General features: G+C 45.6%; 1 protein-coding gene across 1 annotated transcript in view; it reads right to left on the bottom strand.

Moving 5' to 3' along the window:
- The window catches only part of LOC139415433 (neurexin-3b-like), a 34,699-nt gene extending 9,568 nt beyond the window's left edge, over positions 1-25,131 (bottom strand). The window contains exons 1-4 of the mRNA XM_071163528.1: positions 24,991-25,131; positions 14,089-15,260; positions 7,762-7,782; positions 7,315-7,344 (exon numbers count right to left, since the gene is read on the bottom strand). Of these exons, the coding sequence (XP_071019629.1) occupies positions 7,315-7,344; positions 7,762-7,782; positions 14,089-14,785 (748 nt within the window). The 5' untranslated portion in view covers positions 14,786-15,260; positions 24,991-25,131. The remainder of the gene's footprint in view (positions 1-7,314; positions 7,345-7,761; positions 7,783-14,088; positions 15,261-24,990) is intronic.
- Between the last annotated feature and the right edge of the window lie 930 nt (positions 25,132-26,061).

Below are 26,061 nucleotides of genomic sequence, written 5' to 3'. Positions count from 1 at the left end.
ATGTGACAGACACATATTCACTCCTCCTCCTCATTAGCTCTTTCCCTTCCTCTCCTCTCTCCCGGTCTGTCTCTCCTTATCCCCCTCTCCCCCTATCCCTTTCCTCTGCTCCCCATCCCCCTCTCTCTTTAGCTCTCTCTTTCCTCATTCTCCTTCCATTACTCCCTGGATTGCGTAACCGCTGACGCACTCATAATCCATGAAAAGGAGGGAATCGGTTTTGTTCGGTTGATCACAGAGGTCAGGAGTGAGAGAGAGTATGGAGGGAGAAGAGGAGGAGAGGTGAGGAGGAGAGGGTAGGGGAGGAGGAGAGGAGAGGAGGAGAGGAGAGGAGGAGAGGAGGGGAGGGGAGGAGCCAAGAGTATGGAGGTGAGGAGGAGAGGCGGGTAGGGGAGGAGAAGAGAAGAGAGTATGGAGGGAGAAGAGGAGGAAAGGAGAGGAGGAGAGGATAGGGGAGGAGGGGAGGGGAGGAGACAAGACTATGGAGGGAGGAGAGGAGGAGAGGTGAGGAGGAGAGGAGGGTAGGGGAGGAGCCAAGAGTATGGAGGGAGGAGAGGAGGAGAGGTGAGGAGGAGAGGGTAGGGAGGGGACAAGACTATGGAGGGAGGAGAGGAGGAGAGGTGAGGAGGAGATGGTAGGGGAGGAGGGGAGGGGAGGAGACAAGACTATGGAGGGAGGAGAGGAGGAGAGGTGAGGAGGAGATGAGGGTAGGGGAGGAGCCAAGAGTATGGAGGGAGGAGAGGAGGAGAGGAGGGTAGGGGAGGAGCCAAGAGTATGGAGGGAGGAGAGGAGGAGAGGGTAGGGGAGGAGGGGAGGGGAGGAGACAAGACTATGGAGGGAGGAGAGCAGGAGAGGTGAGGAGGAGAGGAGGGGAGGGGAGGAGGGTAGGGGAGGAGCCAAGAGTATGGAGGGAGGAGACGAGGAGAGGGTAGGGGAGGAGGGGAGGGGAGGAGACAAGACTATGGAGGGAGGAGAGGAGGAGAGGTGAGGAGGAGAGGAGGGTAGGGGAGGAGAAGAGAAGAGAGTACGGAGGGAGAAGTGGGGGAGCAGAGAGGAGGGTAGGGGAGGAGATGAGAGTATGGAGGGAGGAGATGAGAGGAGGAGAGGAGGAGGGGAGTAAATGAGGGGAAAGAGGAGAGGATAGGAGAGGAAAAACAGCACATGGGAAAAGTAAGGGAAAGGCATATTTTCATCCTAGTGTTACTGTAGCTGGGAGCTAGCATCAGAGGCTAACAGCATCAGACAGACACCATCAGACCGACTGCGGTCGCTGAGAGTAGGCTATGGAGACTGAACCCTAACCCCCTTCCTAACTCCTACTGGGACAGAGATGAGAGAGGGTTGGGATGAGAGGAACAGATGAGCAGACACAGCAGTAGTTGACCCCTTAATAATCATGCTCTGACGGGAGAATTCAGAGCGAGAGAGAAATAGGGGAGGTAGATACACAACCACATATAAGCAGAGAATAAACAGGGAACAGAGAGATAGAAATAGGGGAGGTAGATACACAACCACGTATAAGCAGAGAATAAACAGGGAACAGAGAGATAGAATGGGTGAGGGGGGAAGGACAGGTGTACACATGAACACATACATGGGAGGTGAAAGAGGGAGAGCAAGAGAAAGAAAGAAAGAAAGAAAGAAAGAAAGAAAGAAAGAAAGAAAGAGTAAAGCTATGTGAACTTTGCGGTGCCGGACTTTGCATCAACAGGCAGCAGGGGAGGCAGCAGCAGCAGAGGCAGCAGCAGCAGGGGAGGCAGCAGCAGCAGCAGCAGCAGGGGAGGCAGCAGCAGCAGGGGAGGCAGCAGCAGCAGGGGAGGCAGCAGCAGCAGGGGAGGCAGCAGCAGCAGGGAAGGCAGCAGCAGCAGGGGAGGCAGCAGCAGCAGGGGAGACAGCAGCAGCAGGGAAGGCAGCAGCAGCAGGGGAGGCAGCAGCAGCAGGTGAGACAGCAGCAGCAGGGAAGGCAGCAGCAGCAGGGGAGGCAGCAGCAGGATAATTAGTGTGACTCCAGGACCCCAGAAGAACTTCCAGGACTTAGCCCCCATATGGAGAGAGATTAGACAAGAGCTCCCTCCCTCTTCTCAGGGTCTTATCCCACTGCCTTTCTCTCCAGGGAGTCCTCAGTCTACTCCTCCTCTGTCTTTAAAACAGTCTGGATAGGACCTCAGCCAGAGGGCTGCCTGCTGAAATCACACAACCACAGTTTTCCCCTGGGGGCAAGAAAAAGTCTGAAAAAAAAGGCTTACGCTCGATTCTCTGGTGGACACTGAGCTTTCTAAAGTCAATAGAAATCTGTATGTACAATCAGACTCTTTCCTAGTGAAGATACTGTAATGTGGATTATAATACTGTCACAAGTCACTGAGCAAATAATGGGCCAGTCCATGCATGGACTGTCATGAACCAGAGTGTCATTTGACCTTTAGCCAGTGCTATAGCAGCATATGCCAAGATGCTGGCTGGGGCAGTGGGCACATGCTAACTAACAGTAGCCCCGCAGCTAGCTAACTGGAGCATGTTGCTAAGTGGGGCACAGCCACTGGTTGACTGCCATCACCATCAGGCCACAGATGGAACAATGAGACAGATATTTCACCAGATGTATAAATGTGAAGCATCCGCTTGGCGTTTCCACTCACTACCAAGTATGGTGGTGAGTGGAAGCCCAGCGGCTGTTATTGGGAGAAGATGGAACCAGAAGGATTTTGGACGACATTCTGCCAATCTCCTCATCAATTAAACATTTGATCTGAATACGGTTTTCTGTTCTGTTCCCAAAACGACAATATTTTACAAGTAGAGTGGACTAAGTTTTGTAGAATGTAACTTTTGCCAAAATTTCAACAAATGGCATTGTTTAGAAGGAGAGCAAAGGCAAATTGAGTTGTTACATACAGTACACGCACTTTACAGAGTAGGCGTTCCCTAACGAAAATATGCAAATGCTTAGTAGAATGTGCCAATAGGATCTCGCTAGCTGGTGCTTGGCTCTGCCAACCTCCTTGCTTGTTCTGACCACTATGACTAATTTGTTCCCATTGGAAACGACAGGCTGTGATCTATCTTGGGTTAGCATGTTGCTAACTGGAGCACAACTATGTTTGACTTGCCCCAGGGTGCTAGCATGTTGCTAATATAAACATGCTAATATAGCTGACACTTTCTTCCAAAGCAATTGACTATAGTGAGTGCATAGCCTACATTTTCACATTGGTGACCCCAGTGGACCACATATTCTTGATGCTATCTGGAGCAGAGCTCTGGTTGTCAAGCTGCCATTAGGCTGGACTAACTGTCCTGTATTTGTGCTAGCCCAGATGTGACTGTGAATAACAAGACAAGGTGCTCCTTCTGCTCCATATTCACATTAGAGATGGCTGGCCTCGACAAACTGGCTGACGCACAAAGATAGCTGACTGACTGTCCCTGGGCGTTATACCGTCCCTCTAACAAATCACTCTCTCTCTCTGTCTGTCTGTCTGTCTGTCTGTCTGTCTGTCTGTCTGTCTGTCTGTCTGTCTGCCTACCTGCCTGCCTGTCTGCCTGTCTGCCTGCCTGCCTGCCTGTCTGTCTGTCTGTCTGTCTGTCTGTCTGTCTCTCTCTCTCGCTTTCTCCCTCTCTCATCCTCTCTCTCTCTCTCTCTCTCCCTCTCTCATCCTCTCTCTCTCTCTCTCTCCCTCTCTCATCCTCTCTCTCTCGCTCTCTCTCTCTCTCCCTCTCAACACAGTGTTGTAACGATGTGCAAATAGTTAAAGTACAAAAGGGAAAAGCAATAAACATAAATATGGGTTTTTATTTACAATGGTGTTTGTTCTTCACTGGTTGCCCTTTTCTTGTGGCAACAGGTCACACATCTCTCTTTAGCCTCTCTACACTCTGCCAAGTGCACACGTATAGTTAGGTGAATGATGTCAAGAATCTCACATTTCCTTTGGAGACATTCCAGAAGGAAGTACAATAGCCCTGGGTGAGAATTTGAAATGAATAGAACCATCCTCAGCATTCCGTGACAAGTTCCTCCGATTCTCTTCTATGTCACCATCGTTGTCGTATGGTCCTATCCCTCTCCATGTCATTCTAGATAGCCACCCCCACACCTCTCCTCCACACCTCCCCATCCCCCTCATCCCCCCAATCCTTACTTAGCCTTGTAAGTGCAGTCACCACTATGTGAACAAACTCTCCCATTTGGAAATAAGGTGAGCTGGGGAAGCAGCTGTCTATGGCAGAATACAGCATACATTGATATAATGTACTTGGCTAAAAGCAGATTCCCTCATCACAGCAGAACAGATGGGTATTCAATGTGTACATTCATTCAGTCAACCTGTATATTAATTCAGTCAACCTGTATATGAATTCAGTCAACCTGTATATTAATTCAGTCAACCTGTATATGAATTCAGTCAACCTGTATATGAATTCAGTCAACCTGTATATGAATTCAGTCAACCTGTATATTAATAAAACCATACAGGGTTTCCGTCCGAACAGGAATAAGTTGAAATGTATAATTTATCATTTAATTTAACCCAAAATTTGTCCGGAGGCATACACACTGTAACACATGGTTTTGTATCAATTATGAAACAAGTCTTACAAATCACTATGCACAGAAACCATGACTTACAATATTAATGTGGGGTAGAAACCAAACCATGACTTTTTACTATGCCAATAATCCTTCACTCTGACGTCAGTATTATGAAGCCAAATGTCAGGTCCAGTATTCCAATCAACTACTGTTGAGCTGAAGGACACAGTGAAGTGAAACAGATCAGATGAAAACATACACCTCAGTGGTACAGTACTGTACAATAACATGCACACCCTCACTCACACGCCATACAGTAGTCAACTGCGTTTCCGGCAGCCTTCTACAACACCATTAACAAGCTGTAGGAATCAGACAGCTCCCCGGGCATACAGTAGAGTACAGGAGAACAGGAGAGTACAGTAGATTAGAGAAGATGATACTACAGTAAAGTACAGAAGGAAACAGTAGAGTACAGTAGAATACAGTAAAGTACAGAAGATAACAGTAGAGTACAGTAGAATACAGTAGAGAACAGCAGGGAACAGTAGAGTACAGTAGATTAGAGAACACCAGAGAACAGTAGAATACAGCAGAATACAGTAGACTACAGAAGGGAACAGTAGAGTACAATAGTGAACAGTAGAGAACAGAAGGGAACAGTAGAGTATATTAGAATACAGTAGAGTACAGTAGAGGACAGAAGGGAACAGTAGAGTACAGTAAAATACAGTAGAGTACAGAAGGGAACAGTAGAGAACAGTAGAGAACAGTAGAGTACAGTAGAGAACAGAAGGGAACAGTAGAGAACAGCAGAGAACAGTAGAGAAGAGTAGAGTACAGAAGGGAACAGTAGAGAACAGTAGAGAACAGCAGAGAACAGTAGAGAACAGTAAGAGAACAGTAGAGTAATATAGAGTACAGTAGAGAACAGTAGAGAACAGTAGAGTACAGAAGGGAACAGTAAAGTACAGCAGAGAACAGAAGGGAACAGTAGAGAACAGCAGAGAACAGTAGAGTACAGAAGGGAACAGTAGAGAACAGCAGAGAACAGTAGAGTAGGGAACAGTAGAGAACAGTAGAGTACAGAAGGGAACAGTAGAGAACAGCAGAGAACAGTAGAGTACAGAAGGGAACAGTAGAGAACAGCAGAGAACAGTAGAGTACAGAAGGGAACAGTAGAGAACAGCAGAGAACAGTAGAGAACAGCATAGAACAGCAGAGAACAGAAGGGAACAGTAGAGAACAGCAGAGAACAGTATAGAACAGCAGAGAACTGCATAGAACAGTAGAGAACAGAAGGGAACAGCAGAGAACATTAGAAAACAGCAGATAACAGTAGAGAACAGCAGAGAACAGTAGAGAACAGAAGGGAACAGTTGAGAACAGCAGAGAACAGCAGAGAACAGTAGATAACAGTAGAGAACAGAAGGGAACAGTAGAGAACAGCAGAGAACAGTAGAGAACAGCAGAGAACAGTAGAGAACAGCATAGAACAGTAGAGAACAGAAGGGAACAGTAGAGAACAGCAGAGAACAGTAGAGAACAGCAGAGGACAGTAGAGGACAGCATAGAACAGTAGAGAACAGAAGGGAACAGTAGAGAACAGAAGGGAACAGTAGAGAACAGCAGAGAACAGTAGAGAACAGTAAAGTACAGAAGAGTTAATAAGGAAAAGAGCTCTGTACCTTTGTTTCTACCTATAGATACGCAGAAGAAGGGATCCATAGAGGAAGATCGGGAGAGTGGCGTCCGGGGTTGAGAGGAGGGCAGGAAAGAAAGGAGAAAAAAAGGAGGCTTGAACTAGTGTTATTCATCTATAAGGCAGTAAGTAAGGGAGTAAGAACTACCAACCTTTACACTCCCTGCCAAGCATTGAGTAACATGCATGCAAACAGATCATAGCCCAGAGTGGTAGATGCATTCAAATGAAAGATACACACACACACACACACACACACACACACACAAATCTCTCTCTGCATGCCACATAGCGTCCCCCGAAGTGTTCTCATGTTCAGGGCCAAGTCACAGTGACCCTGTATAAACTGCTTCAGCTGCATCATGCTAGGATCATCCTCCTCCATGTCTTCTCACATAGCACCAGAGTGGACTAGGAGCCGGTATATGTCATGTGCCACTAACTGCTTGCCAGCTCATACATGTGTGAGGCTGACAGGGATGTGGGGATGACGGGAGAATATTGTAGTGTGGGACTGTGTTGTTAGGCCAGAGTCCAGGCAGAGTAGCATCTTCCCCTGAACTGCAATACACACACACGCAAACACACATATGGAGGAAGCATTCACATACACGTGCACACACTTTCTCTCTCTCTCTCACACACACACACACACACACACACACACACACACACACACACACACACACACACACACACACACACGCACACACGCACACACGCACACACACACAGTCATTATCTGCTGAGGTCAGGCTAGAGTAGGAAGAGCAGATGTTGCCACTGCATGTTAGACTGTTAGACACAGCAGTGAGCCAACACACCATTATGTAATACAGAGAAACCTGGGGAAGGGGCATGGGAGGGGGCACAGGAGGGGGCACGGGGGGCACAGTATGATCAGGACATGCTGTGCAGCTCCATCCTCCCCTGCAACACTACGATGACAACAGAGCACACTGACACACACTGACAGGTAGAGGAGACGTGGCTGCGAAGGGGCAGTGCACAGAGAAACACACACACTCAATCTGACCCCAAAGCAGGCGAGGAGAGAGAAAAGAAGAGATCGTACCTGACTCAGATGCCTTCAGATGTGCTAAGCCTTGAGGGAGAAGAAGAAGGCGAGATGGAGACAGAGAGTATAAGAACACACCAATACTGCTGCATTGTGGTCAGGCATGCTTCGCTATAAAGGCAAAGCATGGCTATCAACACTGAAAACAAAGCTTTCCGTAGGGCATGGAAAAGCTTCAAGTTTAGATCAAAATGTGGTAGAAGCATCAGGCACGACTACGCTGCAAAAATGTTAATCACGTTGATTTCTATAGGCCTATTGATAGACCAGTTTATTTTTGCAATTTCTGTGATGCATGTGGACATTGTAATCTTTCTTACGTTCGTATTTACTTTATTATCTTGCTGTACACCGTACTGTGCGTGCTGTCTGAAAATGTGTCCTGTAACTATTGAACCCTCTCCTCCTTCCATATGTGAGTCTCATCTGAGAAACAGAACTCACCTGGTTTCCTCTGAACGGCTGCTGAGGAGTTAGCAGGGGGAGGCAGGAGAAGGCAGAGAGATACCTAGCATTAGCATCACACTGCTTTGGCTTGCATGGTGTCTATCATGCAAAATAAATACCTAACAACACACGGAAGCATTATTTTTCTGTTAACATGTAAAGGACCAGAGCTGTCCCTGTACATGCCTGTTTAAAAATAACAACACAAAAAAAAATCCTGTGGAGAGAAGAACACATGAAACATCTGTCCCATCCTTTCAGGGAACCAGATTGTACATTGTAAATCATCATCAATTAATCTGATTAATTGTATTAATTAAACAACTCTTTCAAATCGCAGCAAATATTTCAGGAAAGACATAATATTTAGCATTGTATATACCACAGTGTTCCTCACATACACATAGTTAAAGCTAGAGAGGCATAAATCCCTGCTCCTGTAGAGAGCCAGATGCGGATTTATGATGTTGTGAGGTTTGTGGATATCTAGAAATCCCCCGGACCGATCGTCCCCCCCCCCCCCCCCCCGCCAACCCAACCCTCCGCCACCAACCCCCAGAGTTCACTTCACTGCCGACCCAAATCCTTTCTGCACACCATCACAACCTCCCCTGACTTCACATTGGCTTGTAGGAATGCACACTGTTTACTCCTTCAGGGGTTCAGCATCGTTTTCATCGGGTAAAAAATGATTGAAAGTTACAGCCCTGAAACTCAACACCCAGAGGCCCAACGCTGCAAGCCTCGGAGGATGTTGAACCTACATAAATGTGTAGTCTGTATTATTTCTAGCTCTAGAGTGTCATGTAAAAAAATAAAAATAAATAAAATGTAACACATTGAATTTACACACATGAAGTAACCGCACAACGGGATGCCATGAATTCTCACACGGCTATGCTACAGCTGTCTTCGGCTATCCCTCCTTAACCTCAAGACATCTTAACCCTGGCCACTCGGGTGTGTGTGTGTGTGTGTGTGTGTGTGTGTGTGTGTGTGTGTGTGTGTGTGTGTGTGTGTGTGTGTGTGTGTGTGTGTGTGTGTGCGAGCGAGCGAGTTCGAGCAAGTGTGCGTGTAGCTGGAACGGTTGTAAAAGCTAAATGCCAACAGATTTCTTTAATCAGCCCCTGAGAGCAACATGTAGTGGGAGGAAATGAAACAGATCGTAATTAAGAAGGACTGTATTAGATGTTTAAAGTGCCAGGCTAATACGCCATATCAGATATTAATTTGATTCAAAGCAATTAACGCTAGCTGCAGTGGTTAGATCTCTGGCCGGCCGGCCACACTGGAGGCCATTCAATTCCCACCCATCCAACCAACCAGCGTGTGGGAAGAGGGTTTCTTGTATTTATTTGATAGATAGCAAGTGGTTAAAGTGAAGGGCATACACTCAAAATGGCCACTCAATCGTGTTATCTGCATGGAGGCTGTAAATTCCCACTGAACATGTGGGAAGAGGGTTATTTTTATTTTGTGCTGATAGCTGTAGCTATCTATAGTGGTTATAGTGGTAGAGTGGAGGGCATGATGGAGGTACTAAAAATGGCCACTCATCCTGCTACCTATGCCCATGTTGTTCACTGACGGCCATGTTGTTCACTGACGGCAATGTTGTTCGCTGACGGCCATGTTGTTCGCTGACGGCCATGTTGTACACTGACGGCCATGTTGTACACTGACGGCCATGTTGTTCGCTGACGGCCATGTTGTACACTGACGGCCATGTTGTACACTGACGGCCATGTTGTTCGCTGACGGCCATGTTGTACACTGACGGCCATGTTGTACGCTGACGGCCATGTTGTTCGCTGACGGCCATGTTGTTCGCTGACGGCCATGTTGTTCGCTGACGGCCATGTTGTTCGCTGACGGCCATGTTGTACACTGACGGCCATGTTGTTCGCTGACGGCCATGTTGTACACTGACGGCCATGTTGTTCGCTGACGGCCATGTTGTTCGCTGACGGCCATGTTGTTCGCTGACGGCCATGTTGTACACTGACGGCCATGTTGTACACTGACGGCCATGTTGTTCGCTGACGGCCATCTTGTTACTCATGTTAACGTGACACGGTCGACAAATACTCAATGGATATTGCAACATAAAAAAAAATTAAAAAATGGAGGCACCACCTGCAGGAACAGCTAATGTTTCAGTAGCTGAAGTAGCCAGATTACGGAGTACGACATTGGCTCACAGGGTTAAAGACAAGGAGCGAAGGGCGAAAGACTAAAGAAGGGAGGTAGCAGAAGCCTGATAGACAGCATCCCTGCAGGCGAGAGGGGGATTTGGTGTCCCTGGCGCGTGTGTGTCTGTGAAATGCTGGGTTGCAAAACACATGCAGCTAAAGCTTTCCTCCTTCCCTTCACAGAGCTGGCTGCAGTGTCCAGAACAAGCCAATGGACGGAAGATAGGAGAACATGTGGTTCCTGTGTAATCCTCTTCCTGCTCCACTTTACCAGCCGCTGCAGCTAGCGACGCCATCCTCCATCCCATCCCACTGAAATTCTAACGTCACTGTCAGGCTTGGGACCGGACACAAATGCCCTCTGCACTCCGCTTGTGTTGGAATTAGGCGCATGCACGCACACACACACGCGCACGCAGAGACACACATACACACACAGAGACATGCAAGCACACAGGCACACACACACACACACACACACACACACACACACACACACACACACACATCAGGCAAGTCCTCCCTCTTTTTATTTTTTCCCCCCTGACCTATTTCCATAGTAAGATTATTGTAACAGTCATTTCTCCATGTATGTTTATTAATCCCCAAAGCAGAGCTCCTAGGCATCTCTTCAGCACTTGTTTAACAGTTTGTTTGCCCCAGCCTTCAATTACTACTGTTTTCGCGGGGCCGTTTTTACAGTTCAATAAGGTATTTTTAGACCGCTTATTAAAATGAAGGAAGTTGTAGAAGTCCGATGATGAGAACATGGCAATCAGGTTGTACGTTACATAATCCTAGAGCACATGTCGATAGCTCATAATAGCTTTAACATTCTGAATATCTCATTTGTAATTAAAATACCCCTGAGGCATCCAGTCTTTCAAATGTCAAATCTATTCATTTAATTTAATAGGTTTGGGAACACAACACATTACATTTCAAGGCCATATAAGAAACAATGAACAGAGATAAGATATGCCACATTCCAAATGACTCTGCAGAAATCATTAATAATTTCACACGTTGACTGATGATAGCATTGCCAGCATCACAAATGGCACCCTATTCCCTATGGGGCTCTGGTCAAAAGTAGTGCACTATGTAGGGAATAGGGTGCCATTTGGGACGCATCCATTTGACTGATGATAACACCACTTCACCGCAATGTCTGTAATATTACCGAACAGCACGGGGGCGAGCAAACAGTGTCTTATTCCAGCCCCTCCGCTCTGACGCACCTAAACACTGATACGCCCTGATCCACATGGGCGGACAGATTGAACATGTGTTTTATGGCCATCTGTTTATTGTCTTATTCTGCAGGTTGGTGGTTTAGGGCTGAGCTCTGTGGGCAGGATGAGGGCTGAGGGCTAGGATAATGATGCTGGTTATGTTACAGCTAGGCTAGCTAGGCTAACACAGTCATCCTGGCGGACTGGGCTCTATGTGGCTCTTTGGAGATGAGGGCTAAGGGCTGGGATAATGATTATGTTAGAGGTATGCAAATCCCAGTCATCCTGGGCTGGGGAATGATGATGGTGCTGATGTAATGTTTAATGATGATGATGTTTCAACTAGCAAGGCTAACTAAGTCATAATTTGAACTTTCAGCTAGCTAAGATAACCTAATCCTGATTGCTAGTTGCTAATGAAGCTTTTGCTAACTACAGTTAGGCTAACCCAGGGCAGGCTTTGACGATAATGTTGCTGTTGATGATGTTTCAGCTAGCTAGGGCTAACCTAATCATCCTGTGGGGCTAAGGCCTGATGATGATGTTTCCGCTAGGCTAGGCTAAACCCAATCCTCTTGTTTCAGCTACTATAATATAGGCTAAACTAACCCATTGTCACTTGATTAGTTTAGCCTATAGTTCATGTACAAATGCAAATGCTAATCACTGAATTGCACTACACTGTACATTGTATTAACAGCCTTTAAGCAGGCTAGGTTGAAGTTAACAACTGTGAAAACTATGAGCTGAGCATACGTGATACAGCCCATCCCAGTCTAAATGCTAAATGCTTCTGAGGCCTAGTGGGCCTTGCCATCTGCCTGCTGTATGAATCCTGCTCCAGGGCCCGCTAGGATAACTCTAACTGCAGCTGTGTGTGTGTGTGTGTGTGTGTGTGTGTGTGTGTGTGTGTGTGTGTGTGTGTGTGTGTGTGTGTGTGTGTGGCTGGCTGCATGGCTAAAGACAGTCTGCCTTACATACACACACACACACACAAACACACAAACACACACACAGTAAACACTTACAGGTCCGACAGATTGCACCCATTACTCATTAGCGTAACACATGATGCAGCATCAAAATCACACAGACACTACACAGGCACAGACTTAAGAACAGTTGTGTCTCTAATGTCTCATGTGCTGACGGTGATGTTAAGCAATGTGGGCAAAATATGCTCTCTGTATTGTACTGCAGTGCAATAGTGTCTGAAGAAAAAACAACATGCTTTAGCAGTTGTAGACATACTGTAACAATAAGAACTCCCTATAAGGCGTTGTCGATTGCAGATGTCAGTTTGAATTTAGTGTGGTATTTGTCCCAGAGTTTCCTGGTCAAATTAGCCATTTCTGCTCTCATTATCCTCCTAATTATGCTTCAGCGTCTCTGCGGCGTAATCAACAATCAGCCACATAAATTAATCGGAGGGAGAGATATAGAGGGGTGGGGGAGAGAGAGAGAGAGAGAGAGAGAGAGAGAGAGAGAGAGAGAGAGAGAGAGAGAGAGAGAGATTGGAAAGCTGTGTGCGTGCTGGACACAGGGGGCTGTTCCAGTTAGCACAGCAGGAGAGTGCTCTCAGTGCTGTGCTCCTGTCTAGTGGCGTTTGTCCTCTCCGCCAATAAGAGTGCTGCGTTGTAAATTAGAAGCACTGCCCTGGGGCGGTGACATGGCCCTCTATTCAACCGTCATCCTGAATCACAAGCAACCTATTAAATCTCAGTTGTTTTAGCACAAGAATGTTATCGCTCCCATGGCAGCTCTGTGTCGGCCTGAGAGAAGCTCTCAAATGAATGGATGGATCTCTTCTTCTCTCCTCATTGTTAGACAGTGGCTGAGAGAGAACGGAACCAGACTAAAGGATAACGCCCAGTCACTGAGACTGACAGTGCAGCGGTTTTCTGACATACCATATCTTGTGTTTTGGAATGCTAAGCATAGCAGTGGGGTGGAGTAAATAGCTAGTATCCAAAATAAAAAATAAATGTTTGAAACCCTAAAACAATTAGAACCAAAAATGGGAAAAAGAGCTGCAGTATAAGGTAACAAGCCACAAATGGAGGAGTACTCAGTGTGCATTCATCCCCTGTATTTCAAGATGGAGTTGTGTCATTATTCAACCTTTCACTCTGGCCTAACCAGCCAGGAAGTGACCTAACCAGGCAGTAACGGGAAGTGGGTCAGCAGTGAATCAAACTCAGCCATCATGGGTCTCTAGTCTCTAAGTCACCCAATACACTCCAGACCGATGAAAAAGAGGAAGGAGGTGATGTTGTCTGAGAGATACGGTAGCTTCCTGTCTCATGAAGGCAGAACTAAGGACTAAAGTAGGAATTTACTATGAGCTTTGTCAGAGCACTACATTTCAATAAGACACATAGCAGAGGCAGCCTTGGCATAAGTGACCAAGAGGAGAAAGATAAAGATGTTCCTAATTATTCAAACCATTTTGTACCTTCTGGCCCCTGTAACACTTGCAGGAGCTGAATATATGGGAAGAAAAATGACTGAACATTGTAATATGACTCTTATCAAAGAATATTGCATCCCTGCACAGATTTCTCATGAAAGTAACAATAGAATGCAGAGACGGTATATCCTGGTACATCACTTCCAATATAACTCCCACATACAACATACAATTCATTTGAAATAAACTGTGAAAGAGGAACCACCCACACAGAGATGTCCATGTTTTCTGTTCGAGCTGAATCTGTCGACATGCTCTTGTACATTGTTTTTTTCAACATGGAAATGGTACAGTGTAGCAAAAACCTTGGAGAAAAGAGTCAGTTCGTTCAATTCAAATATTGTATAAACACCTTTAGCATTCATTATTTGTACCTTGCTGTCTACATTCAACAAAGACATTGGTCGGTAAGACTGAACGATCTTACCTTCACCGCAGGTCCGTCCGGTATATCCAGTTTTGGCGCAGTCACAGTAGGGTTCTCCATCAGCCATGGAGCAGTGGCCTCCGTTCTCACACGGGTTCTCTGTACAGAGACCCATCATCTCCAGACGCACCTTCTGACTGTTGATCAGCGTGGGAACCTTGTTTCCGTAATTCAGATCTGTGATAACTCCTTTGAACGGTGGCAGCTCTCTAACCGTCGGCAGGGTGATGGCCGAAGTCCTGATGTCTCCGGGTACACCTCCGAGGAAGAGGTCGCTGACGATCTTCATGAACTGGCGCTGTGGTCGAACCTCGTCCGCCTTGGTCTGCCCGTCCAGGGCTAGGACCGTTCTGAGGTTGTGTCGGCTGACTGTAGCGAAATGCCAGCGGCTATCGTTGACCGATTTCTCAGAGGTGACCGTGGTCTCGGCGCAGTCGACACTGAAGCAGAGCTGGAGCTTCCCGTCCGTGACAGTGAGGAGCAGGAAGTCGCAGTAGCCGCCATCGTCAAAGTAGAGGATCAGGGCATCGGACGCGGCTGTCTTGAACTGGAAGGTGAGCTCACTTCTGGTGCTGGCGTCCCAGCGGACATACCGAGCCCACTGACCCTCGGAGCCTGTGAACTCCAGACCCTGGCACAGGCCCAGCAGAGTACTGAGCAGCAGGAGAACACGCTGGGAGAGACTAAAGGGATGCATTATAGAAAAAATACGTAGGGTAGACTGTGCCAGTTGGGGTTAGATGTTAGAGGGAGAGATCCTTAGATTGTCAATAGCATCAGGTGTGTTTTTTGTTTCAACGACTGATATATTTAATGTACTGTATGTCCCAAGCGTGCAATGTTTCATTTAAGAAGATGACGCAATATCCTTTTGATTGTAATATAGACCAGAGGCTATTTAAAGGACGAAAATCCTCCAGTCGAATCCCAGTCTTCCAATCCGAGAAGAGAGGCAAAGGAGTAAATATCCGTCTTCCTACCTAAGGATCGACAATGCTGATCCTCAGTGTGTTCTGTCAGTGATACAGAGGCCCATCCGATGATTTTCCTTTGAGGCGACTGCAAGGATTAAAACAGACGGCGACCATCTTGGCTTCAGATCCGTAGCCACGCCCCGTGGCACTGTGCTGTATGTTCTAGTCCAGTTTCAGGCCTTGCAGAACTTCCCGTAACTGCAAAACAGAATTTCTATCATTATTCCGTATAGTTACTCAGCTCACCAAAAAACATGATTAGACTGTAGGTTCCACAAAGGGAGAAACATAACAGTCTAAATCAGCATAAAATGTGCTGGTCCAGCCTTAGGCAAACCAAAGCAGTAAATGAAAAACAACAGGAATTGTATCATTATTCGCACGTAAGAGTGCCAGCTCACCAAAAGCATTTATTGACTATTGGCTAATGGCTAATTGCCCCTGAGGGGACAAATTAAGTTGTATTGAAATGAATATAGCGCCAGAAATAGAGGTTCAAAACACACCAAATCATCATAAAAATAATGATTTACAAGTATACCTTCCAAAAATCATCATGTGAGAAAATTGCCCTTTTATGTGCTACAATCGACTGAGCTAATGAGAGCCTAGTTTGTAAAACTCTGATTTGGTCGCATCTCAGTGATCAAGTAGTATAAACAAACATTAAAGGTTTATCATAATATTTTTCATTTTTGGACGTAGTCTACCAATCACTTGTTTTATCTAAATAGCAACTGGCGTTATCTTCAGGCTTTAAGATGACTAAAATAAGATTATCAGTATATACACTGAGAGTTGAATGCTTGAATTGTAGTGTCCCATTCAGTCAGCATAGAAATATTAGGAAAATAAGCAATCTTTCTGGTTACCAGAATCTGGTCTACAGGTTTCTTGGGCTTCAGGAATAAGACAAAAAAATAAAGCCTCAGGCCTTGAAAAATAAAAAATAAAGAACTGTGGTCAAGGCTAAGACGGCGCCTGTGCAATGAGTGGATCTTACGCAGGCGTTCTAAAGCTCATATCAGACTGAGAGCCTAATGCTTCTATGGTAGTTCTTCATGACTTTTAGTTTAGGAAACGATCTCGCTGCAGAAGCGACACTTACAGAGGTGATAAAAACAGCTTGATTGCCGTAGCAACGTCAGGGAAACTGGGCAGAAGGGAGTGCTGCTTCAAATGCAGCAATTCTGCAGCATCTTTGACTGAGCCTCTCTCATTCTGCTTAATTGCCGGCCTCAACCAGTTACTGAAAGTGATTAACTGAATAGGAAGCTCTGGGGACAGGTCGTCTGGATCCTGGACAGCCAATACGTTGGTAAACAGGTAATAGTCTTTAGCGGACAACAGTTCTTGAGGGATTGAACAAAAAAAGTGATTTGCAATTTCGTTCATACTGGTTAAACTGCGTTTGAGTTGTGTGGTTGCAATATCTACAGTCCCTTATCTGGTATATATTGGCATGGGTCCTTCAAGACTACGTTTAAATTGTGTGTATCGCAATGGACATACAGTATAATGCACAATGTCTCCGGAAAGACTTGTCTGGGTTGTCAATACTCGGTATGGAAAACAGTTGGGCCCACAACCTGCCCCTACAGGCCGTGGTGAAAACATTATTTTGCACACAAAAATGCAACGAGACGCAGTCACATACTGTAGCTACTGTAGGCCTCTACGTAGAAAAAAGAGAGAGACAGAGAGATAAGCAGCAAGGAGGACTTCAGGAGACCAGGGAAGTCTCTCAAGTTAGATTACATTTTATTTTATTAAATGTAATTTACCTTGAATATAGTAATAGTGGCTGAAATTATCCTCAAGCCGACTGCTTTTTTCCTCATTGATAGGTATTTATTTGATGTGTCATTTATAACAAAATAGCAGCTAAATACTGTATAAAGATATACACTCTATGGCCAAAAGTATGTGGACTTAGCTATTTAAGCCACACCCGTTGCTGACAGGTGATAGAAATGCAATCTCCAAAGACAAATATTGTCAGTAAAATGGTTTGTACTGAAGAGCTCAGTGACATTCAATGTCGCACCGTCGTAGGATGCCACCTTTCCAACAAGTAAGTTTGTCAAATTTCTGCCCTGCTAGAGCTGCCCCAGTCAACTGTAAGTGCTGTTATTGTGAAGTGGAAACGTTTAGGAGAAACAATGACTCAGCCGCAAAGTGGTAGGCCACACAAGCTCACAAAATGAGACCGCAGAGTGCTGAAGAGCATAGCAAGTCAAAATTGCCTGTCCTCAGTTGCAACAATCACTATCAAGTTCCAAACTGCCTCTGGAAGCAACGTAAGCACAAGAACTGGTCGCCGGGAGCTTCATGAAATGGGTTTCCATGGCCAAGCAGCCACACACAAGCCTAAGATCCCCAAATGCAATGCCAAGCGTCGGCTGGTGTGGTGTAGAGCTCACGGCCATTGGACTCTGGAGCAGTGGAAACTGCTGGAGTGAATGACGCTTCACCATCTGGCAGTCTGACGGACAAATATGGGTTAGACCGATGCCAGGAGAACGCTACCTGCCCCAATGCGTAGTACCAACTGTAAAGTTTGATGGAGGAGGGATAATGGTCTGGGGCTGTTTTTCATTGTTCGGGCTAGGCCCATTAGTTCCTGTGAAGGGAAATCTTAACGCTACGTTCTAGATGATTCTGTGCTTCCAACTTTGTGGCAACAGTTTGGGGAAGGCCCTTTTCTGCAAAAAGCGAGGTCCATACAGAAATGGTTTGTCAAGATCGGTGTGGAAGAACTTGACTGGCCTGCACAAAGCCCTGACCTCAACCCCATTAAACACATTTGGGATGAATTCGAATGCCGACTGCGAGTCAGGCCTAATCGCCCAACATTAGTGCTCGACCTCACTAAGCTCTTGTGGCTGAATGGAAGCAAATCCCTGCAGCAATGTTCCAACATCTAGTGGAAAGCCTTCCCAGAAGAGTGGAGGCTGTTAAAGCAGCAAAAGGGGGACCAACTCCATATTAATGCTCATAATGTTTTCAATGAGATGTTCGACGAGCAGGTGTCCAGATACTTTTTGCCATGTAGTGTAGATAGTAGGCTACACTACAGGAGGAAACACAACATCTTTCTATCAAAGCCGGGAGAGAGCACGAGGATGGCTCATATCATGCAGATTTAGGTATGCTATACAGGACAGTTGTACATTCTAAAAATATATATTTTGGTAGCTGTTTAGTATGCTGTTGCATATGATTAGATGTTTTTTTACAATCTGCAATGTTTCTATTTCCAGCTTTAATAACTGAACAAGTAATTACATTATTGCCGCCAGCCAGCAGTCTAAATGGCAGCATTGCGACACTGTGTAAAGCTTTGTCAAATGTTAGGTTTAACATAAGATAATGACAACCAAATACGCCTCCCAATAAACATGCATCCATTAGCTAAAGCAAATCTATAGGCTACCAGTGGAGGCTCTTCAGAAGAGGAAGGGGAGGAACATCCTCCTCAGTGAATTTCATAAATGTTTTAATTGTAAACATTTAAAAATGTATCCTTTTAAGATAAAACTACACTAAATGTAATCATGTCATCAGATAACTGATTAAAACACAGTATTTCGCGAAGAAGGTCGACAGTAGCCTCAACAGCATTCTGTAGGGTAGCACCATGGTGCAGCCGGAAGACAGCTAGCTTCCGTCCTCCTCTGGGTACATTGACTTCAAAACAAAACCTAGGAGGCTCATGGTTTTCACCTCATTCCATTGACTTACACAATAATTATGACAACTTCTGGAGTACGTCATCCAGCCTATCAGAGCTCTTGCAGCATAAACTGACATGTTGTCCACTCAATCAAAGAAACAGATAATTAATCTACCAATGAAAGCATAAGATACAGCTATCTAGCACTGCAGTGTATAAAATGTGGCAGGTAGTTGACTCGAAGAGAGAAAAAGACAATAGTTTAACAGTTTTGAACAAATACATTTCTTCCAAAATGAGGCAAAAGCCAGAGAGAAATATATACAGTTGAAGTCGGACGTTTACATACACCTTTGTCAAATACATTTAAAAACTCAGTTTTTCACAATTTCTGACGTTTAATCATAGTAAAAATTCCCTGTTTTAGGTCCGTTAGGATCACCACTTTATTTTAAGAATGTGAAATGTCAGAATAATAGTAGAGAGATTAATTCCCAGTGGGTCAGAAGTTTACATACACTCAATTAGTATTTGGTAGCTGGAAGAAGTGGAAGAAGGTGAGGACCAAGGTGCAGCGTGATACGTGTTCATCCTTTTATTAATGGAACTGAACACTGATTAATAAATCAACAAAGAGAACAACCGAAACAGTTCTGTCTGGTGCAGACACAAAAACAGAAAGCAACTACCCACAAAACCCATGTGGGCAAGAGGTACCTAAGTATGGTTCTCAATCAGAGACAACAATAGACAGCTGTCCCTGATTGAGAACCATACCCGGCCAAAAACGAAGAAATACAAAAACGTAGAAAAAGGAACATAGAATGCCCACCCTAGTCACACCCTGGCCTAACCAAAATAGAGAATAAAAGCCTCTCTATGGCCAGGGCGTGACAGTACCCCCCCCCCCCCCCCCCCCCCCCCCCCCTCCTCCCCCAAAGGTGCGGACCCCGGCCGCAAAACCTGACTCTGGGCCTTCCTTACGGCGGCGGATTTGGTGCAGGACGTGGACCCCGCTCCACCTCAGTCTTGGCCCACTTAGGTGGCGCCTCTGGACTGAGGGGCGCCTCTGGACTGAGGGGATGCGATTCTGGCTGCTCCAGAGTGAAGGGCGGCTCTGGCAGCTCCGGAGTGACGGGTGGCTTCGGCAGCTCCGGACAGGAGGGTGGCTCTGGCAGCTCCGGAGTGACGGGCGGCTCTGACAGCTCCGGAGTTACAGGCGGCTCTGGCAGCTCTGGAGTGTCGGGCGGCTCTGGCAGCTCTGGAGTGATGGGCGGCTCTGGCAGCTCCGGACAGGAGGGCGGCTCTGGCAGCTCCGGACAGGAGGGCGGCTCTGGCAGCTCCGGACAGGAGGGCGGCTCTTGCAGCTCCGGACAGGAGGGCGGCTCTGGCAGCTCCGGACAGGAGGGCGGCTCTGGCAGCTCCGGACAGGAGGGCGGCTCTTGCAGCTCCGGACAGGAGGGCGGCTCTGGCAGCTCTGGACAGGAGGGCGGCTCTGGCAGCTCCGGACAGGAGGGCGGCTCTGGCAGCTCCGGACAGGAGGGCGACTCTGGCAGCTTTGGACAGGAGCGTTGCTGCACAGATATTTTCAGGTCTCTCCAGAGATGTGCAATCGGCTCCAAGTCCGAGCTCTGGCTGGGCCACTCGAGGACATTCAGAGACTTGTCCAGAAGCCATTTCTGAGTTGTTTTAGGGTCGTTATCCTGTTGGAAAGAGAACCTTCGCCCAAGTCTGAGATCCTGAGCGCTCTGAAGCAGGTTTTTATCAAGGATTTCTCTGTACTTTGCTCCGTTCATCTTTCCCTCGATCCTTGACTAGTCTTCCAATTCCTGCTGCTGAAAAACATCCCCACAGCATGATGCTGCCACCACCATGCTTCTCCGTAGAGATAATATTGGCCAGGTGATGAGCGTTGCCTGGATTCCTCCAGACGTGACGCTTGGCATTCAGGTCAAAGTGTTCAATCTTGGTTTTGTCAGACCAGTGAATCTTGTTTCTCATAGTCTGAGAGTCCTTTAGGTGCCTTTTGGCAAACTTCAAGAGGGCTGTCATGCCTTTTACTGAGCAATGGCATCCGTCTGGCCACTCTACCGTAAAGGCCTGATTGGTGGAGTGCTGCAGAGATGGTTGTCCTTCTGGAGGGTTCTCCCATCTCCACAGAGAAACTCTGTATCTCTGTCAGAGTGACCATTGTGTTCTTGGTCACCTGCCTGATCAAGGCCCTTCTCCCCCGATTGCTCAGTTTGACCTAGCTCTAGGAAGAGTCTTGGTGGTTCCAAACTTCTTCCATTTAATAATGATGGAGGCCACTGTGTTCTTGGGGAACTTCAATGCTGCAGACCTTTTTTATGTACCCTTTCCCAGATCTGTGCCTCAACCCAATCCTGTCTCGGCGTTTCTATATTATGGCTTGGTTTTTGCTCTGACATGCACTGCCAACCTTGGGAAAGTATATAGACAGGTGTGTGCCTTTCCAAATCATGCCCAATCAATTGAATTTACCACAGGTGGACTCCAATCAAGTTGTAGAAACATCTCAAGGATGATCAATGGAAACAGGATGCACCTGAGCTCAATTTGTAACGTAACAAATTTGTAACGTAACAAAATGTGGAAAAAGTGAAGGAGGTCTGAACACTATCTGAATGCACTGTATATCTAAGGACCTTCAGCAGCCTGAGAAATTTGACTAATTATCCAGCAGCGCCACAATCCTTCTCATTAGCATATCTTCCGTTACCATCACAAACAGCTATTGATAAAGATGAAATGAAGGCTAGTAAATTGATGGGGTAACTCCCATAATTGTATTTTTTTTTTAATTACATTTAGAAATAGAAATACACATAGTTTCCAAAGCAAAAGGATCCAAACTTTATACTTATCTACCTTTTTTAATGTTTGTTTTCTTTTTCTCTTTGAGTGGCAGCCCACAGAATTTGTATATTGTACCTGTAACCTTATACAAACAGAACCGTAGGCCTACATGTGTACTCAACCAGCCTTCTGCTCTTGTAGTCGTATTGGCCTGGCCATGGTCTCTCGAGCCCCAGACAAAAGCCTAGTCCAATCATGACGATACCAGAACAACGTACTCTGACACACAATAGGCCCTTTAATCACCACCTGCCTGTTCTGAATAGTTCATCTATCTGCATAGAGCAGCCAGCCTGCTATTGAGTTCTGGTAACTGATACACTATGTTAATGCAACGCTGTGCCTCTCGTTGACAACCCCCATGCTAGGCCTGGACCTCCTCGCTCTTGTAATGCATCCCGAATGGCACCCTATTCCCTACACAGTAAAGTACTTTTGACCAGAGCCTTATGAGCCTTCGTCAAAAGTAGTGCACTATATAGGGAATGTGGTGCCATTTGGTACGGAGACATTCACAACCATCATGCTTGGGTACATATTTATCATGTTTATCTTTGTATCAGCTGATAAGGACCTAGTCAGGGTTGCCATTCAGATGTCAACGGCTTAGTTGGCCTAGTAATTATTAGCCATAGGCCTAGTAATTATCCCTGTCTAAAGGCAAATCCGTCTGGGGATAGTAGGCCTAGAGAGGTTAAAGGGCCTGGAAGGATGTAGTGACCTCTGACCCATTGATATGTTCATGTTATTACTCCTATAATGAGAGATATATAGTGCATTACATTTGACCAGGGTACATAGAGCTCTGGTCAAAAGTAGAGCACGGTGTAGGGAAGAGGGTGCCCTTCTGGATAAAGACCTAGTATTAGCTAATAAGGTACTAGGGTTGCCATTCAGAAGTCATGGTAATAATACGGGGCCATGGTCCCAATGAAACCTGATATCCAGCTAGCTTTCCTATGAACATTGCCCGTGCAGCCTCTCCCTACCCCTGCCCCAGTCCATCAGGATGAGACGAGTTATTGTATGCACAATACTTTCGGATCAGGTGTCCTTCTCTTGAATTAAAACAATGTTTCAGGGGTCGTATTACAGATTCAGGGACTCCATTATAATAAAACTGTTGGCTTTGCTCCTCTGTATTGGTCTACGTTTTTTTTGTTATTAGGTCTGTAATTGCTGATGGAGTTCAAACGAATGAATTACGCATTGCCCTGTAGGCCTGTATTTCCCGTTACATATACGCTTAATTATTTAACTGCAGTGTCACGCGATACCGTTACCGTATAGACATTGACGTGGCATAAATGATTCATTTGTCTTCATTGTTGGAGATACAGTATATCGACAACGGTTTCTGTCGACGACTAAACCGGCCGTAATGTATCTCGCAGTCAGTGTGAGCTGAACTCTCCTCTCTCTGCCTCCCTCCTGCTGCGTTCTGTATCTGTCACATTCACTCTGCACGGAGGTTCTCTCTCATTGAAGGGTCGGTTTAATTTCGCATAAAATCAGGCCAAAGAGACTTTGACACGCGATGGAGCGCCACACCGCTGCTTCGAAATGCACAACATGACATGCACACTTTTCAGCTTTGTAGTTCTCTGTCATTGCTGTACTTACAGATAATAATGTCATATAGGCTAAATGGGTGCTCGTAGTTTGACTCTTATAGGGTTTACGGTCCACATTGGCTATTTCAAACGTCAATTCGAATATAGGCCTGCATTCCTGACTAAAACGTGTACCTCAATCCACATGTTTAAAACATCAGTTTGAAGGGTTGCCTTGAACTATAAATATGTAGCCTTATCCTTACATTAAACAGCCTACTGGGATGCCCCGTCCACATGCCTGGTTTAGCAAAGTTAAATTCTTAGACTAAGCCACATCTCCTGCCATTATACACTATTCCTATCGTTTAAAATAACATATTTTAAAGAGGGCGCAAAGGAAAGATCATTTCAACAGAGATTCAGTAAAAACGTAACCTACTTCGTGATGCTGTCTCTCGTTGCGCTTTTCTCGCGCTCCAAGCACGAAGGCAGTCTGGAGGATGTGAGGATTTGACCGACGAGTCGGTAGATGGTTTGGGTTCGTTCCGTCTTGTTTTGGGACATACTTTCGAGATTACAGAGGGGTTGATGAATTCGTGTAAATAGTTCATATCACACTTTTCCCACGTAATTCAGATGCCTAGTCCCCGAAAGCTTGGCGCAATGTGGGGAGCGCATGTATTGGTCATTGCACAAAAAGAGTGCCAATATTCATTTTTTTTTACTAATGTTATATTAAATTAAGTACCCTTTAATATAGACCACATGGCGAATTCAATAAATGCTCGCCGAAAATGTTGCATTTTAACACGTCCCTCCGTCAACCTTGTCATTTCTTTAACCCACTTCCCAACGTTTCTCCAAGTTTCACCATCATGTAAAGCCCTCATTATTTTGTTGCTTTGACAATGTCATTTCTGAAGATTAATATTTATTTCACGTGGTTAGCGATTGAATTACATATGGCTCTACTTTGAAGGTCAATCCTGTTAAATGAACTGAAGTCTCCTTTTAATATGGAGAAACTATTCCTTTAAAAAGATACAAGCAGGTGATCTGGGTCTAGACTTTTTTTTTCCAATTGTCTGGTGTTTTGTGGTGGAATACTGAGCGGGTCTAAGCAGAACAGGTCAACCTGGTAGAGAGACAGGCTTGAAATGTTTTAACAATGACATTTTCGGGTTAACTTGCATTAAATTGCCACTCCCTGTTGCACACAACAAGCTTCCGTTCCCCCTGTCACAACGGGATTCATGGCTGATTTAAGATGTTATGGTCAAACATGTTACTTTATTTGGCGCTGACCATACTTTTTGTTCTTCTTCTTTACCTCTTGAAATGGGAAAACGTGTTTTTTTTTAATTAAGTTGAACATGTACTCTTTATGGCAGAGTGTAAAAATTACGTGAAATCAAACGTTTTGGACACTTCGCAAAGGGCACAGAAACACTGGAATGACCCTTTTACAGCCGTTTAACGAACTGAAACTTTTTAATGCATGCCTTTCGCTCCTCAACATGACGAGCTATGTGTATCCTCATAATATGCCTCGACCTTCTCCACAAATCGTCTGTTTCAAATGCCATATTAACCTATAAATATAACCTATTTTGTGTTTTGCGTGGACACATCGTATAGTCCATGCGAAATAGTCCATGCGAAATGAATGTGACTCACTGTAATCATATCCAAAGATAAGCTTGTGAATAATTACAAATACACCCAACTCGGTGTTATAAGCTATAGCCTAGGCTACTTGAGTCTTTTTATCCGCTACACTCAATGCATTAAAGAACATCATATATACTTCCATTCTTACCTTTATTTATGTTGTATAGATCCAAACAATATCCCAATAATCCAAAACAAAGTCTCATATACAGCAACACGCTCTTTGGTTTTAGCACATCCAGTATAGGGGTCGTGATGCTGGTGGTGATGATGAGGGGATGAGAAGGTTATTAACAGTGATGCGCGCAGCGCAGTAGCCTAGTGCTGAACAGAACAGCAGTGTCTCTCTATCCCCGACTCGAGCCTGTCTCTCTCTCTTTGTGAACGCGCTTATCCCAGGGCCGTTCGCTCTCCTCAGCGCAACTGATGGGCTCGTACTGGACTCTCACTCACTCTCACGTCCCGCCCTCTACTCACTCCCCAAAACACGCCATTTAAAGACTTAGAAAAGACGACTGAAAGGAGGGAAAGTTTAGCCCTCAGACCAAGAAAGCCTAATGTCAAAATCATCGTGCTGAGCTGTAGGAATGTTGTGTAGCCTATATGTTTTGAGTCGTTTTGTGGTCAATTGCCAGGCGTTGTGATTCTCATTATGAGCCACTTTTTATTATACGACTAATTCCCCTACTAGGAGAGGCTACTAGGGCTGGCACTCTCAGGGATTGTGATTTTAAATAGCCATTGGGAAAGTGAAAGCTTGACTTGTTTTGCGGTTGTCATGCAATGACACGGTACTCTCTCGAATCTGAATGTAGTGACTCTGTCCATGGTGCTGAAGTGATAAACAGAGACTGGCAGCTTGAATGTTTCACGAGTCACGACTGCTGATGCATGACGTGTTTTAAGTGGCTTATGAGTCACTTATGGTACATATTTGTTACCTTTGGTAGTCCTCCTTTTGACCTACATTACAATAGGCTATTATTATCCAATGAAATGTGACGTTTGCCAACTTAGGCCTAAGGTCATGCTATAATGATGCTGTTGCAGACCTTTACTTGGCAATGCAAGCTGATGGTTGTGCCCTGAAATGTGTCCTGGCCCTTATCAGTTCTATAGGGTAGCCATGTCTTGTAGGGCTGAGATCAAAGCTAATCTGGTGTAGTGACATATGAGGTAGGCCTATGTGGTTAAACAATGTACAGATATAATGATTAGA

The sequence above is a fragment of the Oncorhynchus clarkii genome, chromosome 8, assembly GCF_045791955.1.
Source record: "Oncorhynchus clarkii lewisi isolate Uvic-CL-2024 chromosome 8, UVic_Ocla_1.0, whole genome shotgun sequence".
In the NCBI taxonomy this organism is placed as follows: domain Eukaryota; kingdom Metazoa; phylum Chordata; class Actinopteri; order Salmoniformes; family Salmonidae; genus Oncorhynchus; species Oncorhynchus clarkii.
The sequence above is the reverse complement of the archived record's forward strand: the minus strand, read 5'-3'. Positions and strand labels throughout refer to the sequence as shown.